Source organism: Mesocricetus auratus, unplaced genomic scaffold (assembly GCF_017639785.1).
Source record: "Mesocricetus auratus isolate SY011 unplaced genomic scaffold, BCM_Maur_2.0 Super-Scaffold_100676, whole genome shotgun sequence".
Classification (NCBI taxonomy): domain Eukaryota; kingdom Metazoa; phylum Chordata; class Mammalia; order Rodentia; family Cricetidae; genus Mesocricetus; species Mesocricetus auratus.
In genome coordinates, this window is record NW_024429266.1 from 1,805,509 (window position 1) to 1,823,285 (window position 17,777).

The 17,777-nt window shown below is 51.2% G+C and overlaps 1 protein-coding gene across 4 annotated transcripts in view; it reads right to left on the reverse strand.

The window, feature by feature from the left end:
- Lamb3 (laminin subunit beta 3) overlaps positions 1-17,432 on the reverse strand; it is a 39,217-nt gene extending 21,785 nt beyond the window's left edge. The window contains exons 1-5 of one of the 4 annotated variants that reach the window (XM_013122649.3): positions 17,281-17,432; positions 15,562-15,621; positions 14,399-14,553; positions 2,419-2,533; positions 1,865-1,938 (exon numbers count right to left, since the gene is read on the reverse strand). In XM_013122649.3, coding sequence (XP_012978103.2) covers positions 1,865-1,938; positions 2,419-2,533; positions 14,399-14,553; positions 15,562-15,589 — 372 coding nt within the window. In that variant the 5' untranslated portion in view covers positions 15,590-15,621; positions 17,281-17,432. Of the gene's footprint in view, positions 1-1,864; positions 1,939-2,418; positions 2,534-14,398; positions 14,554-15,561; positions 15,622-16,169; positions 16,188-17,064; positions 17,147-17,280 lie in introns of those variants that run through there. The other 3 variants (XM_040737829.1, XM_040737828.1, XM_040737827.1) reach the window with 3 other exon arrangements.
- Positions 17,433-17,777: the final 345 nt, after the last annotated feature.

A 17,777-nucleotide genomic window follows, 5' to 3' on the forward strand; every position in this document is an offset into this window, starting at 1 on the left:
ATCCCCACTCAGTCAGCCTTTTCCGACTTAGTGAGAGCAGCCTCATTGTGACTTCGATTTGCACACCTTCCTCTCCCTAACAGCAGAAGCCAATTCTCCTGCGCTGTCGGCGTTTGGTATGTGTGGGGCCAAACCCCACACATGGGCGGGCCAGAGACGGCATAGCGGCAGAAAGCGTTTGACAGCATCCGAGTTAACACCGCCTTTCAAAACTGTCACCTTGAGGGACCGGGCATCTGTTCAAACACTGCTGGCATTTCTCAAAATACTTTGACCTTTTGTAGGGCAGGGCTCTCTGAGCCAGCTTTCTCTGTCAGATAAGAAACTGGGTCCTGGTGTGTTTCACTCCACACTCCTGTCAACTCCTAAAAGTCTTATAGATTTTCCTGGTCATCTCATCTCATTAACCTAAATTTATCTTTCCATGCTTGACCATTTCTGTAGAAAGAATGTAAATTAAATCCTCTGGGGGGGAAGGGGGAAAAGCACAATATGACCTGCTGCAAATGAATGAAACCATTGCCTCTAACAGGAATATCTCAGGAGGAGAGTCCACGACAAGAGGGAGGCTTTGAGAGGCCATGGTGCTGACAGGATGGACTGTTCACCCAGCGAGGTGTGTCATGGGTGTGTCCTCCCCGTGGGTAGGCAAGTTCTTGCCACTGGTGAAACTTGATCTCCTCTTCAAAGCTTTTAAAGTAGAGCACACCAGGGATTGGGAAGATGACACAGCTGTGCTTGCTGTGTAAACTGAGGACCTGAGTTCGGATCCCCAGCCCCGTCTGTCTCTCCATCATTCCACTCCACCCCGCCTCACACTCCCTGCTGTGATATCCAGCCTCGGCTCAGTCAGTGGAGCAGACACTATGGACCGAGACCTCTGACACCCAGAACCTAAATAAATCCTTCCTCCTGAGACCGGTTTCTCAGAGGTTTTTTTTTTTTTTTTGTCACAGCAACAAAGCCTGACTATCACAGTCATTTACCACGCAGACTTGTGGTCCTGGTATAGTCTGCTCATTTTTGTGTGTTAACATGTACATGTCTGTGTGTGCACACATGTGGGGGTTTGGAGGAAATGGAGGCTAGCGGCCAGCGTCTCCCTCAATAGCTCTTCTTTTTAAGGCAGGCATTCCTGTTGAAACTGGAGCTAACTGACTCAGCTAGAATTGCTGGCCAATTAGCACTACCCAGGGATCCATCTGACCCTGCCCTCCTCCCCCGGTGCAGGGATTACGGGTTGCACACTGTGGAGTGGAGTAGACCACATTGCTAAGGGTGGACAGAAAGACAAGGAGCCGGGAGAGGCAGAGAAACAGAGAGGCAATGCCCAGGACAAGCCTCGAAGGGTATTGCCCACAGTGACCTACTTCTTCAAACCAGGCCCCACCTGGAATTTTCCATCACTTTGAAATAACACCTCAGATCGCCAGTCCATCAATGGATTAACCCCCTGGCTACATCAGGGACCTCGTGGTCCAATCACCTCTTGATAGCTAGGTCCATCCGCTGGGGACCAAGTCATCAGCCTAAGCAACCTATTTCTGGGACATTTCATATCAAAACCATACAAAGCAACCAAGTCCAGTAGAACTGGTGTGTGTGCCAGAGTAGAGTCTATTAGACAGGCTAAAGATGCTGGCTACAGAGAGGACCAGGGTCTTCAGCTGCAGCATGGCCGGGACAGGGAGCTGGGAAGCAGCCATCCATCTGTTGTCACCATGATGTGAAATCATACTGGGTGTCCCTACTCTGAAACAGGACCCCTGACATATGGTGTCATCATCCCAGCTTAGGGAGACAAAACATTGTTCTCCTCTCAGCCCAGGTCCTTCTCCTGTCCCTGAGGTCCCCAAGAGCAAACCTTAAAATCCATCATGATGTCCTGAAGCTGCATTCTCTTGTCCAGGTCCAGCTGCAGAGAGACAGGGTTCACATCTAGAAGGACAAGAGGCAGAAATGTTAGACAAGATGCTGTCCCCCCATAACCCCCAAAGAAGGCCTTGGTAACATCAGCTCTGGGCAGTCTTGGAACATCCCCAGACTCGACTCTGAGCCACCTCTGGGAAAGGAGTGGACCGGTATGGTCCTGCCTGTGGTAACTACTCAAATATGTCCCATCAGATGGTGACGGTCCCGTCATCGCTGACGCCTCTGATAACACAGGTTTGTTCCCAAGGCCCAAATCCCACATGTACCCACCCACAGAGACAAGACAGCGTGAGACGGGTGTGATCCTCTCCCAGGGCACCTTCTCCTCAACCCAAGTAAACCCTTTCGCCTACTGCGGCGTCCAACAGACCCCACCTCCAATACCTTCTACCACGGAAACCCAAGCTGTCTTGAACGCCCCCCACATGCTCCAGCCTGCTGTGGAGCCTCCATAGCCATGGGCTCCTGAGGGTGGCAGGTCCTCACCGTTCTGTGACTGCCACCATCGCACGGGGCCTGAAGATGACGCGACATTCTCCACACGGTGACTGTTGTAATTGTGAGGCAGCCTGGAGTCACACTTACAGCATTTCATCTGCCACTGTGGGGAAGGGAGACGGCAGAGCTCAGGGTGGGGTCCCCGTGGGGGGCTCTCCCCCCTACATCCTGGGATGGCAGTGCATGCAGTACATGCCTCCATCTGGAATCCTGACCCTCAAGGCACCTTGCCGACGTCACCAGCACACCAAGAAAGATGGGTTTCTTAACCCAGGGTTGCTTATCACCTCTTGGTTTAATTTCTGCAGGGTTCCTACTCACAGCACAGTAGGATCAATGTTGGGGTTGGAGAAGGGAGGCGCATGCCATCCCCTTAAAGAGAAACTGCAGAGGTGTGAGATGGGCAGAAAGAAGAAAGGAGGGGAAGCCCACCCTGACTTAGCACCCACTGTGTTAGGGAGCACTGAAGAGAGCAAGGAAACTGGAGGCTCTGGTGCTAGCTCCATTATTACACTCCCCAGGCCCAGTCTTTTTTTTTCCTGTATAAACTAAATCAGGGTTGAGTTAGAGTCACCCCACGTGTATTTGTCAAGCGTGACTTATGTACCGGGCATGACACTAGGATTCACAGGTAAGATCCCTCTCTAAGAAGGCCCTTATGTTTGGTTACCATTTCCCAGACCAGGATACTCTCCTGTCCACAGGAGAGAAGTCAGCCATCCTGGTTTCTCTTTCCGTTGCTATGATAAAATCTCCGTCAAAAGCAACTTAATGGAGAAAAGGGTTTATGCAAGATACACTCTGTCCTCGTCAGATTTCCTCCAACCGTCAAAGCTGCCTCTGCTACCTCGGAGCATTTTTAAAAAATCACAAAAAGCCTGTTCCCAGTGTCCAAGTCCCCCCCCAGGCACCTACCACAGAGACTAAGCCGAGTGAGACAAACCATCCTCCCAACCTCAGAGAGCCCTTAGCGCCTAGAGGGAAACAGCCGACCACACCGGGAAAGTCAAAGCTGCAAGGGCTTGAGGCAGCTCGGCCATGCCACATCCACACTCAGAGAGCAGAACAGGATGAATGCATGCTGCTATACATGAATTCATACGCACGTGAATAATTCAGCACACTTACATAGGCCAGGATCCCAGCCACACCCACAGCACAATGGTAATCCCCCACAGGCCGGCCCAAAATGAAGGACTTACTCTGACCGTCCTAAGACAGGCCTGGCAAACAATACCCACGCCTTCCACGGCCTACACCTTTCTGAGTGGGACAAGGGACTTAACCTCAGAGCTGCATGCATGGGCTCCAGGTCAAGGGGGGGACTATGTGAGAAAGAAGGGGATCAGAGAGGTAGCCTGTCTCTGAGTCTGTGCCCATGTGCACATGCGCACTGCAGGGCACTCCCCGCAGGTACAGCATGGCCCTGCCCCAGCTTCCTCGGGTTCCACATACAAACATCAGCTCTCTTTGAGTAGTCATAGCCATAAAGCATGCCCAAATCCAAGAGCACAGCCCAGAGAGCTGAAAGTTCACTCACAAGCAAAAGCAAGGCTCAGATGAGACCACTGGGCCCTACGGATTCTACACACACACATGCACACATGCATGCACACACACATGCACACACGCATGCACGCACACCCCAGGTCTCTGCTTCCCCCAGTCACTTCTCATCCACAGTCCTGCAGCTGTTCAGTCTCAGCCATGTGCAGGGAAGGCCATGTGCTGCCTCAACAGTGTCACAGGCCTGGGGACACTGCTCAGGTATAGAGACTCTGTCACCATGCTGGACCTGCTCCTGGACTGTGGACACTCCTTCCCCCATCACCATTTTCCCTCTGCGTGCCCACAGCGCTGGCCCAAAAAAAGAAGGGAAACTGAGTGTCCTGTTCTAGGGCCTCTGCTCTCCTCCCCACTCCCCAGTTCCTAACCCCCAGGGCAGCGAAGGAACAGCCCTGTCACCCTTCCTTATGACAACCAGAAATGCTTTAGTGGGCACTGGTAGCTGAGCCCCAACTAGACTGGGCCCGTTACTCACCAGCCAGTCTCCATCCTGGTCATACCCAGCCTCCCCTGCCGGATTTCTTGCACCACCCATCTCCGCTTCATGCTGCGTACTTCCTGTTGACTTCCGTCACTGTCTACTGACCCTTTCTACATTGCATTCTCCATGAGAGCAAAGGCTTGCCTTCCGTCCCTGCTGCCTCCCAGTGGAGACAGTACCTGGCCCACCACTGGCCCTTCGCTAAACACTCACTGAATTCATGAACGAGCGATGAATAGCAAGGCTCACCATGCGTCAACTATTGTCAAGCCCATGATCGATACCTGCTCCTTTCCTGAACTCAGGCATGTTTGAAAGGAATGAGGGAATCGAGTGTTAACATTAAGCAGTGTGCCCGTGCTGCCAGCTCCTTGGGAGGCTGAGGCAAGAGGATAGTTAGCTCAGACTCAAGCTCGGTGTCAGACTGGGCAACTCGGTGAGACCTACCTCTTAAGAAAATAAAATTAAGTGATGAAGGTACCAAGAGCTCTATTAGATAGTTTAATATAAGAACCTGTGTCAGGGGTTGGAGATGTGGGTGGTGAACACCACTCGACTACTATACACTAAGCTCTGGGTCCTCATCCTTAGTATGGCAGAAGACTGGGCATGCTGGTTCATGCCTGCAATCCCAGCCCTGAGGTGGTGGAGGCAGGAGGGCCAGAAGTTCAAAGTCATCTGCAGTGAGCTCGACACCAGCAGCACTTTAAGGTAAGTAGTATTTCCCTCCTATTTTCCCCCATGAGAGCTGCAGAGGGACAGACCCCACCTGGAGCATGCTAAAGTTTACCATCTCTGTCTTGTCCACAGAGCAGCAAGCAAGACCTGTGCTGACCCTGAAGCTGACCTTCAGGGAGACTGCAACACGGAGAGCACTTTGGGAAGGACTCAGCTTCTCCAGCTCACTCGGCTCAGCCGCCGTGGAAACCGGAGATGGGCCACTAGCTGAAATACCTGGGCATTTAGTGTCATCTTTTCTGGGCAAGAGAAGGCTAGAGCAGGATGCCTCTCTGGACTCTATTTTGGTCCCTGGCAAGAGTGTTTGGTACCTGGCTTCAGGCCCCTCGTGGGCAAATTTTCTACCCCCATTCTGTCTGCACTCAGCACATGTCCAGAGTATAGACAAGGCCAGCTGCTTCCTGGCAGATGCTGTCACCAGAGCTCCCTAACCCAGGCTCTGCTGGAAGCTGAGCCCAGCTCTTGCCTGCACTCAACACATGACTCTTTCTTTCTTAGCTCAGGACATTGGTGGAAATGGCCTTAGTACTCCCAAATGACAGAGTATTATATAACCAATAAAAGGAGTTTGGAGAAACTTTTTAATTTCATGAGGAAGAGATTATAGCATAATGTTTTATGGGTGAGAGGCTTAAACTTGAATATATAATGTGATCTCAAATGTGCACATTTTAAGGAACAGGGTATGTTGAGAAAGAAGTATGCCAAAATAGTAGGAAAAACAAATGAAATTCCTGATATTCACCGATTTTGACCTATAAGTATGCTAGCTACGTATAGCTCAACCTAATATCTCTATATTAGGATTTTAAGTGACTTTTTTGATATGTTTAAACTTTATATATTGAATGTTACTTGACTTTTAAGTGTAGGAATACAGACAGGATTATAAAACAAAATACACTAAAGATAACCAGTGTCAGTGTAGGTCACTGCTCCCAGCCTCCCTCTGTCACACAGACACCACTGGGGGGGGCCTGAAGCCATCTCCACCATCATTCCATGTGCACAAGCACTGGCGAAGGATCAGATGGCCTCACGGGCTCAGACACGCTACGTGCTTCGTGCTTCACGTCTGGGAACACAGCTGAGGAGGGAATTGGCTTCACCCTCAAAGGGAGGCTTAGCCTCAGCTTCAGACAGGTATTTTAAGTAGCTCTGCTGTCAACTCACCAGCAGGATGATGGACTTGAAATAGAACACTACAATAGAAGCTCAACTGGAGATATAAGATGTGAGCTTTCCCTCTGGGCCTCGGTTTCTTTCTCTATGTAATGTGGGTGTGTGTGTGTGTGAGTGTATGTGTGAGTAAGGTGTAAGTGTATGAGAATGTGTGTAAGTGGGAGAGTGTGTGTGAGTGTACAAGAGTGTGTGTGAGTGAGTGTATGTGTAAGTGTGTGCATGTGAGTGTTAGAGTGTGTGTGAGAGTGTGGTGTGTGTAAGCATACGAGAGTGTGTGTATGAGTGAGTGTGTAAGTGTACAAGAGTGTTGTGAGAGTATGTGAGTATATATGTGAGTGTGGTGTGTGTAAGCGTACGAGACTTTTTGAGTGTGTGCATGTGAGTGTATGTGAGTATGTGTGAGTGTATATGTGAGTGTGTGAGTGTGTGTGTGTTACTGCATGTGAGGCTCTTCTTACGGGTGCCTTCTTCTCTCAGTGGCTGCTCTCAGCGCTGCCTCCCTCCCTGGGGTGGTGTAGCCACCATGTTCCCCGAGTTTTACCAGAGATGAAGCATTCTTATCAGTTCAGCCTGCCAGGCTTCCAGCCAGTTTGGCTCCTATTTGCTCTCCAGCTGGAGAGGCTGGGCTTTCTCCCAGAGCCTTCTTGACTCTCAGAAATCTGTCTGAAAGACAACCCCTTCCAGAGAGCTTAAGTAGGGCAGAGGAATGAACAAGAGCCTGTGGGGCCTGAGTCGGTGAGAAGGAGGGAGCGTACACAGGAAGGGCGTGAGGAACAGAAGGGAGACTAGGAAAGCAAGCTCTGGTTCGCCATGATGCAGCTCCCTCCGGGGCTGATCCAGGGAGCTGCCCATATCCATCTAAGCTATGTCCAGGGTCATGGCCACTAGCCAGGGCCCAAAGCAGGATACCAGGAACAAAATCAAACAAAAAGTCCTGCTGTCTTCAAGAAAAGCAATTTCTACCAAAAAAATGAAAACAGAAAAGCAAGATAAGTCTCCATGTCAATGTCCTCCTTGGGAAAGCACAGGGAGAACGTGATGACCCTGTTATAACATGGGTCAGAGCTCCCTGGGTTGGGATTATCATCCCAGAACCACAGAAACATTGGCGTCCACCAGGACAGGAGAGTCAAGAGAGAAAGAAGACACTGACCAGAGGCATGCTGGGAAACCCAGATCCCAGAAGAGAAAGAATTGTGGGAGACCAGAGAGGGCACTCTGCAGCCCTTTCTCATCAGCTCGCAGAGGTAGCGAGCAGCAAAAGGTTGAGGCCAGCCTGCAACAGGCGCCGGGTAGGAAGAGGGCCCAGAGTGCAGCCATTTTCAACTCCGTCTCCCTCCTGTGTAGCTCAAACTGTTCAGACAGCTCTCTCTCTCTCTCTCTCTCTCTCTCTCTCTCTCTCTCTCTCTCTCTCTCTCTCTCTCTTTCTCTATCTCTCTCTCTCTGTCTCTCTCTCTCTTTCTCTATCTCTCTGTCTCTGTCTCTCTCTCTGTCTCTGTCTCTCTCTCTCTCTGTCTCTCTCTCTCTCTCTCTCTGTCTACACTAAATTGAGAAAGGCAGTTGTCCAAGGCTGATTATAGAGTCCCCGGTTCACCACACAGCCCCAAAACTGCCTTACACTGCAGTTGCTCTCCTGAGTAACACAGGCACTCCCTTGACTCACCCCTCCAAGACTTCTCTGAGGCAGGTATACTGCATTTGACCTGGTGGGTATCCCCAGCCTACTGGTCAGGAATGTTACGGGAATGAAGCAGGGATTTGTGTACCGGGCATCTGACTCCATACTGGCCTGTACCATTCTGACAAAAGGCATACAGAGGTCACATGGCCACCAGTACGCACGGCTGAAACTAAATAGACTTCCAAGACATTGTTCTCCTCTGTCTTGCACGCCCCCCAAAAGTGTAGATCCCTCTGAAACAGCAGTTATCAACCTGTGGGGCAAGGTCGCATATCAGATACCCTGCATACCAGATATTTACATTACGATTCATAACAGTAGCAAAATTACAGTCACGAAGTAGTAACAAAAATCATTTTATGGTTGGGGGGGGTCACCACAAGATGAGGAACTGTGTTAAAGGGTCAAAATATTAGGAAGGTTGAGAACCACTGCTCTAGAAGCAAAGATGCCCCTAGTTCTGAGTGTCGGGGAGACAACTCTATCCATGACAATGGCTTGCTAAGTCCATGCCATGACCACAGACAGAGGACTTAGCTGGCAAAGATGGGCCTGCCAGACCTTGCTGGAGGCTTCCACGGTGTGCGGTGAATTTCCTAGAAATCCCAGGCCCGTGTGGAAGAATCTAAAGACCATTAGAACTTCATGACAGTGGATAGAGAGTAACAGATTAGAGGCAGAATGGTCTTGGGCTACCATCAGCCATCCTCATCTACCCATGCGGGGTGCCAACATCCTATGACTATACGGGAAAACTTACTGAATGTGTGCTCTTAGCAGGCAATGAGCTTCCACCAATCCAAAATCTGAGACTGCCACCAGACACCATCTGAAACTCGCCTCAGAGATCGGCCCTCTTTGCTGTAACCAGCCCGCCAGCTGTCCCCACTGATGTATGTGGTGACGTATTGTTTATGATCTAATTAATAAAGCCGCTGAAAATCAGAATGCAAAGCCAGCCACAGCCATGGAAGCTGGGCAGTGGTGGCACACACCTTTAATCTCAGGACTCAGGAGACAGAGGCAGGTGGATCTCTGTGAGTTCAAGGCCACCCAGGGGTACACGAGAGTGAATCAGTCTAAAAGAGAAACACAGCTTGATCCCAGCCCTTTGGAGTATATGAGGAGCTTAGTGCAGTCTCAGAGAGAGCTGCCTAGGGTTCTGAGGCTTGGTGGAGAGCAGTGCGGTCTGGAGATGCAATCTGAGGTTCAGTGGATTGCCCCTTGATTTACTTTTGGTCATATCATTTCATTACAGCAGCAGAAAAGCAGCTAATACAGTGAGTGCACACACACACATGCACACACACATGCACAATTTCTGCCTATACACAAGCCTTTTAGAAGGTCACAAAATAGACCGTTTCCAAGCAAAGAAGGACAGAGGCTGGTGTGGGCACAGGCGGGCATCTGGGTGCCCGTGCGTTTATTGCTGAGGGGCCTCCGACGGGGCTGCAGCTCCCTTCTTTGCAACAGACTAAAAGGGCAGCTGTTAGGCTTCTTCGGGTGATTAACCTGGGGAATGTGCTGTGCTAGACTACCATTAAGACAGTGGGATGATTGCGTTTCCCTTAGAAAGGGAGGCAACGGAGGCAAGGAGAGCTTTTGAGAAACAGAGTAGACATGTTGTCAACATTGTTGGGAGCAGAAGCCAAGGCTGGGAACATCCAGACCCCACCAAAAAATCAAAACAACAAAAAAACCTATGGTCTCTGTTTCTCTGCCTTGCAAAGCCTTGTGCATCGGCAGTCCTTGTGCCATGGCCCCAGGTGGGTACACCATGCGGTATCGGGGTTTGGGGGTCTCTGAGAAGCAGGCAGACACCAGGGCTGAGCAAGCAGGAAGTTTCCCATGTGGAGAAATGGAGATCCAGAGAGGAGCCATAGCTTTCCCAGAGACTCAACTCTGATGTGAGAGTCAGAATCAGGACACACACACCCCCAGTCAGGGTTGGCTGACTGTGGCTTCTCCAGCAGTCTCCCACAGACCAGACTGGCAGCAGTGACCTTATGTGAAGCCAGCCAAGAGGGCAGGGAACCAAGATGGTTTGACTTCCCTCAGGGGGCCAGTGGCCTGACAAGGAAGAAATACTCAGGAGATCTGTGAGCAGGAGACAAGAATGGGGGTGGGTGTGAGGGAAATGGGGTAGAAAGGAGGGAGGCAGAGAGGGTGAGAGAGAGGATGGGAGGGTGGGGGAGGGGGAAGTGACTTGAAGGAGCACAGTCCTCACAACGGTCCCTTGAACCGGACGCAGCCATTGCTCCCTCTCATCTGGGCTCAGAGGTAGCGCAGAGGGGCACCAGGGTGGGACAGCCTCACACACGATTTCATCCAGTCCCTGAGACTGAGCCTACCCCGAAGACACCAAACACTGGAAGGAGGAAAGCATGGGGCTGGCCGGCTAGAACCAGAAACTGCAGTTCAAACTGTTCTGCTGTTCTGGGAGAGTGTAGCCCACACGTACGGCCAGACCTTTAATGGGTCAGGAAGGCAGGCTGGCTCAGAAGGGCAAAGATGGAGTAAGGGCCACCGGGCAAAGGTAACGATGTTTTGGGCAAAGATGATGATGTCCAGTGTCCATTGCAAGGGTTGCAACAACACGCAGCTGAAATCCAAAGAAGACAGCACCAGAGGCCAGAGGCGCTCACACAGGACTCGGCCAGCCACAGGGGCGGGGGCGGCGGCGGCGGCGGAAGGAACGTGAAGACAGGCTAAGACTGGCTAGCAAAGGAGCCATTTCTGGAGGCCAGGAGCTCAAAGGACACTTTTAGAACTGGACAGATGCCCAGCATGCCTGCAACTCCCTGCCATCCACTCAGGCCAGCTGGGGGGGAGGGAGAGGGTGGAGTGAATCGAGACCCAGATGCCCGAGATCATAAGTCCCTCTACATTCGCCCCCATGCCACTTCAGCAGGCCACCACTGTCACCCATATACAGACAGAAGACTCAACTCCAGAGATCTGCAGAGAAGGAGGATGAGGAGCTAACTACCCAGTAACCCTCCCTGCAGAACCACTCTGGATACCAAACTTTCTCATAGCTCACGAGGTCAACTAGAGCTGTTTTATAAGGTGCCATGACAATTACTTGACATATTTATATAAGATTCTTAGTATGATGCCGTCCATGCATTCCTCGGGGGAGGGCTTGGGTGCACCCAACAACATGGGACTGAGAAGAGGACTCTGAACACTCCGTGCATGTATGCATGTGAGTGAGTGTGTGTGTGTGCGTGCGTGTGTGCGTGCATGCGTGTGCGTGTGTGTATGTGTATGTGTGTGTGTGCACAACTGCCTGTGTGTGGCTTAATCATTGAAAACCACAAGTTTTAAGAAGGAAGAGAAGGGAGGAGGAGAAAAGAGAAACAAGGCAGGGTACAGAAAGGACAGGAGAGATGACGCCGTCCACACCCAGCTCATTCCCGAGTGCACAGATGCAAAGAGGGACCCTACAGACAACTCGGCCCCACACCGGCTCATGGAAGAGAGAGGGAGACGGAGTGCTTGCCCAAGGTCATACTGCAGTCAGTGGGAGAACGGGACTCTACACCGCCCACAAGGTGTCCCATATTCTACTCTCCAAAAAGCTTCCTGGATTTATTTCTCCCTTAGAAAAAGGGAAATGAGCCAATGCTTCTTAGCTTTCACAGCAGAAAATAGCTAATATTTATCCATTCCCAGGATTGCAACAGTCTAGACTTCTCTTTTGCAAGCACCCCACTTTGCTCTCATGAGGCTGCTTTGGAGCATGAAAGGAGGCCAGTTCCTGGGGAGGCAGCTGAAAGAGGCAGAGGGCAGGCCAGGGAGAAGCCAAACGCCCAGGCCAAGTGGAAGAGAGGCTCTTCTCACAGTCTCGGTGGGACAATATCTTCCACCATGGAGTCCTGATCTCTCCCTGCTCCACCTGCTAAGGCAAGTCAGTCCCAAGAAGAGGGCAGAAGTCTTCCTGAAAAATCAGGGCTTAGTGGTGCATGATTTGGGGAGTCTGCGGGTGGGCATCTGAAGTCTCCCTACTGCCTAGACCGCTTAACCCAACCCCGTTGCCTGACTTTCGGGGAGGAACCTGTTACCCAACCTGGTCAAGCAGGCTTCCCATATCCAAGGGAAATGGCAAATGGCACATCCATCTTCACTCAGCGTCGCCAAAGCCCCACCCTGAACCTTCTATCATTAAAAACAGTCACAGGAATGCCAGAGCTGAGAGTACAGTGAGGCAAGAGCATTTCAAATACCCTCTTTCGGGTCCTGGGGACAGGGCAGCCTGGGAGGGTATAGCCACAAAAACCCTTGCTCCTTCATCAGGGCCAAAGGCAACTGTCCATTTCCCTCCCTGTTTCTCTTTTCCATGAAGGCTGCAAATGCTCCTGGCAAGCCTTTCCCTGCCATTCTCTCATACAAGCCCAAGGGAACCAAGTGGCTAACAACTTGAGCTACTCAGGAGGCTGAGACCAGAGCATAGCATGTTCAAGGCCAGTCTGGGCAACTTAGGAAGACTCAGCTTATAAAGAGTTAAAGTAAAGAGGCAGAGAGATTGAAAGAGCCAGAGGTGGTAAAGAGCTTCAAGGAAATTACATTCTCTAGATGCAACAGGCATATACGAACTCATACAGACACTATGACAGCATGCACCCAACCTGCACAAATTCAAGCCAGAGGAAATCCCAGTGTGGAGCAAGGGAAATGCACACAATTCCTACCCTAACCAAGAAGCTATTGGCAACTGATAGCTGCTGGAAGAGGAAAAAAATCAGTTTTCTTCAACAGCGTGACACTGGGCATATCAACCAAACTGCAGGACAGACCTTACAATCAGGAGTAACTGGCCAACCTAAATCTAACTCTGTTTTTATGTGCTTTTTTTTGTTCTGTTTTGTTTAAGTTTTAGGCTTTTCTAAGGAGATAAAGAATATGCTTGTTGGAGCCCATTCCCCATGGTAGAATGCCATGCTTGGTCCTAATGCATGAGGGAGGGTCCTGGTCCTGCTCCAACCTATTGTGCTAGACTGTGTTGACTACTCATGGGAGCCCTTACCCGTGAGTAGGAATGGATTGGGGGAGGGCTAGTGGGGAGGTGATGGGGGTTGGGAGGAGGAGTGAGAGGAAGAACTGTGTTTGGAATGTAAAATGAAACCAAAAAAAAATTAAAAAAAATAAAAGAATATGAAGTTTGACAGGTAGGGAGGGAGGTGGGATCTGAGGGTATAGAATATGACCAAAATATATTTCATGAAGTTATATTTAACAAAATGAATTTTGACAACAACGCTGGTGAGGACATGGGCAAAACAGAACCCTCGGCACACTGCTGGTGGGAATGCTAATTAGTCTCTAGCTCTACAGACGTCAGAATGGAGGTTTCTCACAAAACCTAACAGCATTTACCTTCCGTATGACCCAGCCATGTTACTCCTGGGCATTTGTCCAAAGGACACTAAATCAGCCTATCACAGAGACACCTGCCCTCATGTTTACTGCTAGTAACAATGGCTAAGTTGTGGATCCAACGTGGGCGCCCAGCAACAGAAGGATGCATAAGGAAAATATGGCAGGTTTTTTTTATCCATAAAAAGAATAAAATTACAACATGTGAGGGAAAATGGATGCCACTGAAGATAACATACTAAGTGAAATAAGCCAGTCTTGGAGAGATCAGTATCAGGTGTTCTCTCTCATGTTTTGGTTCCTAGTTTTTATATAACCACATGTGTATAAATTAAATGAAAGCAGAACTGTCTAGGGGACAAATAGGGGCAGGGAATACACTCAAGGTGTATGACATGTTACAAAAGGAAGATTGCTAGAGCGAGTGAATGTGATCAGAGTATATTCCTGTGTCCTGATTTCATTTGTGTTGCTGTGATTAAAAAAAAAAAACCTACCACCTAGCAAACAGCATTGCAGGAGAGGTAAGGGCTTATTTGGCTTTCAATTGCAGGTTCCCATACATCATTTCAGGGAAGTCAAGGCAGAAACTCCATGTAGCTAATCACATGTCTCCCAGAACCAAGAGCAGAGAGGAATGAAAACACCTACACTGCCTGCTGGCTTGCTTAGTACTCGACCACTATGTCCGCTCATTTATTATTGGTTCTCAGCCTTCCTGATGCTGCCACCCTTTAATACACTCCCTTATGTACTGAGAGGAGTCCTGCTAGTTCCCCCTACTTCTAAACTCCTTGGAAGCAGGGATCTGAACTTACATCCTTCTGCCTCTCCCAGAGCATGGCCCTTGCTTGGCCTGTGCCTCCAATACTTTTACCAAGTGACCCCGTTCTGCCTCACCTTCCTCCTGTCCTGGAGGCCTGGGAAGGAGGACCTACCTCTCCATACTGGGTGCAGTAGGTCTCCGGCTTGGTCATTCCACAGGTAGATGAGGCTCGGAGAAGCTGAGTCCTTCCAACGAGCAAGTCCCCAACAGGTGGATAACAGGCCCCTCGGGAGCAGTCTTGTTGGGCACACAGGAGGCCAGGCAAGGCTGAAATCACAGGGTAGTATTGGTGTGGGCCCAAGGGGTAAGATCCCCGCTGGTTACCCCAGCAGTCCCTCTGTGGAGCTGAAATCGGCAAAACGGGGGCCCCCTCATCACCAGTGCCAGTGTGATGACAACAGTCCTGACTTGGGGAGTTGGATGAGCTGATCTCATATCTTATGTAACCCAAGCTTGGGAAGGAGAGGAGGGCTGCAGACCGGAACACAGTTAGTAAGAGTGTTCACCCAGCATGTATGAAGTCCTGGGTCCGGTCCCCAGTACCGCATAAACCAGATGTGGCGGGGCACACCTGTAATCCCAGAATTCAGGAGCCAGCAGGGTCAAGAGTTCAAGGTGATCCTCAGCTGCATAAGGAATTCAGCCCAGACTGGATTACATGAGATCATATACATATATGAAATTGCCAAACTACGTTTTTAGTTAAAGAAAAAGAAGAGGGGGAGAAATTTCAGCCACCAATAGCCAGCAGTGATCCTAACGCATGATCCGTGCTGTCTGTATGTGGCTTTAGAATCAATCTGGAGACACATACAGGGCCATGTAGACACGGTGACAACTGTTTGGGCCTGTCTAGTGTCCTCGGTCCACAGCCCATAAGTGGCTATTGGCTGAGCCATTGGTGGAATGTTGACAAAGTACCTGTTATTTCTACTCTGTCTGCACAGGTGACTAACCTAGCCATTATCTCCCCAGAAAACAGAGAACTCAAGACACATTGGCTCTGCAGCCAGCTTGAGAGTGGAGAGGATGGAGAAAAGACGCTCAGGGAGCCACGTGTCACCCTTGGGTGAGGGCAAGAAGACAGGGAGAGCCTTCTGAGAGAGGTGGAGAAGCCCCTTCTCCCTGAAGCACAGAGAGGTTGGAGCTCTCACAGTTGCCCCATCAGGCAAGGGTTCGGAACCCAAGAGCCTGCAGGTAGCAGGCGGTATTCACACCTTTGACCGGCTCTCTTCTGTTGGTAGCCTAGAAGGGGGGGGGGGGGGGGATGCTTACCAAACCACAGGAGTAAAAGTGCTGTCATCGTGGGCCAGTGCAGGTCCCCAGAGAGGTCACCTAGAGCAAAACAAACCATCCTGGATAGTCAAGTCCCCAGCCTCCCCCTCTCTGCTTTGTGCTGGACTACTATCCTCACCAAGTGCTCATCTTGTATCTTCACAAAGATGCTTCTGAGCAGTGGGCACATTTGTGGCCAATGGCAAGGGCCTGGGACCCCTGTCTGGACAGCAATGATATACAGGGAGTCTTGGCGGGGCAGGGGGGGATCCCAGGCTTCAGCTTCCTCCTCTAAAATGGGCAGGAATGTGGGGACTGTGCAGGCGGAGGGAGGGCAGGGCCCACTGCCTCAGATAGCTAAAGGGAGGTCCAATGCTTTGTTTCTGCCTCAAGGGAGAGGTATTGGGCTCACTCGGCGCTTCAGCCCAAGCCAACACATAAACCAAAGGGACGTAGGTCAAAGGTGCTGCCCTGAGGGGGTCTCCAACATTACAGGGCCACAGTAGTGAGGTTGAAGCCGTGGTGAGCACAGCTCTAGGCTAACCCAGTTGCAGGGACGCTACGGGAGGACGTGGGATCCTCTCAGTGTAGCCCATGCTGTCCTGTACCTTGCTCTGTAGACGAGGGTGGCCTGGAACTCACAGAGATCCACCTGCCTCTGCATCCAGATTGCTGGGGTGAAAGGCGTGCGCCACCACTGCCCGGCTAAGATGTGGGATCTTAAGAAGACAGGCGGGGCACTGTGAGGAGAGGCAGACCTGACTATTTTAAGAAAGGTGAGTGAAATTGGGCAGAGGTGGTGCACACCTTTACACACCTTTAATCCCAGCACTCAGGAGGCAGAGGCAGGCTGGTCTCAGTGAGTTCGAATCCAGTCTGGTCTACAGAGCGAGTTCAGGATAGACAGCTGCCAGGACCGTTACACATAAAAACCCTGTCTCGGGGAAAAAAAAAACCAGAAAGGGAGGGAGGGAGGGGACAGAGAGAGGGAGAGAGAGAGAGAGACAGAGACAGAGACAGAGACAGAGACAGAGACAGAGAGACAGAGAGAGGCAGAGAGAGAGAGAGAGAGAGAGAGAGAGAGAGAGAGAGAGAGAGAGAGAGAGAAGACTTTATCTGCACTGAAAGCAGCTCAAAGTGTCAAAGTATCTCCAGTTATGGGTAGAAACACTGAAGGCAGCTGAAGCCAGCCCAGGGGGCAGGCCTGTCTCAGAGGCACTCTCGGCCCTTGCTCCACCTGGGACAGCAGGCGAGCTCTGCCCAAGGAGCTGAGGAAAGATGGGCAGGCAGAGAAACCAGGCAGCCTTTCTGCCATCTTTACACCCCAACGCAGCCAAGTCCCTCCTATCAACCTCCTCTAGGGCAGTCAGGAGCCCAAGCTGGGGTGTGTGGCCTGGAGTCTCAGGGCCACGGACAGAAAGCATCTCTGCTCTCCTGTCTCCGCTGAAAACCCACCGAGAGAGAGAGAGGCTGAGTAGAGCCTAACCATTCCTCCCAACTTGCCTTTGTGCTCAGCCCGGATTTTCAGCTGCTTTCTTCTAAGTTGCCAGGTGCTTATTGGACGTGAAAAGCAATTCAAACAGCCACCGATATTTACCCAAGTATACTCAGGTGTGCTCCTGGGAAGAATGCTGCATGGGCCCTGCACCCGGGCCTCGGAGCATGGAGACACAGCCCTTCTCCATCCTCCCCCACAGGACAGGTAAGGCAGAAACCTACCGCTCCCCGAGGTCCTATGCTCCCCTGCCTTTCTCCAGATCCCTCTCGGAGAGCTCCCCGGGAATGTGGTGGTCCCCTCTCTTGGCTCCAAGGTTTTAAACAACAGCCTCACCTCTGGAGACTCCCTGGCTGGGTGTAGCCTCAGCACAGGGCGGGCCTCAGGAATCTGTCGGCCGCCACGCCCATCTGACGTCACTGCCCCCCCACCCCCAGGACAGGACTAGGCAAGTGGGTTGGTCTTGGAGACTGACTGCCTGCCCTTGGGTGTCTGGTGGGCTGGAAGGTTCTGGAAACAGGCAGCAGCAAGGTCTTTAGAGATGGCAGAGAGGAGGGGGTGTCCCTGGGGCAGGGAAGGGCCCAGGTACAGGATCTGGCTCCTTCCCAAGTCTGGTACGTGTCAGCTTATTTCCAAGTCCCACCCTGGACAGAAGACCAACCAGGCTGGGGACACACAGCAGGCTGTGAGGACTGTGTCAGGTCTTGGGCATGTCACTGGG